Raw genomic sequence first — 287 nt, 5'->3', positions numbered from 1 at the left:
GCATTGACATCTTTGGGCACCACATCACCACGGAAAAGCAGGCAGCAGGCCATGTATTTACCGTGGCGAGGGTCGCATTTCACCATCTGATTGGCTGGTTCAAAGCAGGCATTTGTGATCTCAGCGACTGAGAGCTGCTCATGGTAAGCCTTCTCAGCGGAGATGACAGGGGCGTAGGTGGCCAGAGGGAAGTGGATTCGGGGATATGGCACCAAGTTGGTCTGGAACTCTGTCAGATCAACATTGAGGGCGCCATCGAAACGAAGGGACGCGGTGATGGAGGACAC

At 54.7% G+C, this 287-nt stretch overlaps 1 protein-coding gene across 1 annotated transcript; it reads right to left on the bottom strand.

The window, feature by feature from the left end:
- Positions 1 to 4: 4 nt before the first annotated feature.
- Positions 5 to 284, bottom strand: LOC121939936 (tubulin alpha chain-like; the record flags this gene model as incomplete). The annotated part of the gene is made up of 1 exon (XM_042482843.1): positions 5 to 284. A coding segment is annotated over one exon (280 nt), but the record flags the coding sequence as incomplete, so codon positions are not given.
- Between the last annotated feature and the right edge of the window lie 3 nt (positions 285 to 287).

This window comes from Plectropomus leopardus, unplaced genomic scaffold (genome assembly GCF_008729295.1).
Source record: "Plectropomus leopardus isolate mb unplaced genomic scaffold, YSFRI_Pleo_2.0 unplaced_scaffold67661, whole genome shotgun sequence".
NCBI classification, from domain to species: Eukaryota; Metazoa; Chordata; class Actinopteri; order Perciformes; family Serranidae; genus Plectropomus; species Plectropomus leopardus.
The sequence above is the reverse complement of the archived record's forward strand: the minus strand, read 5'-3'. Positions and strand labels throughout refer to the sequence as shown.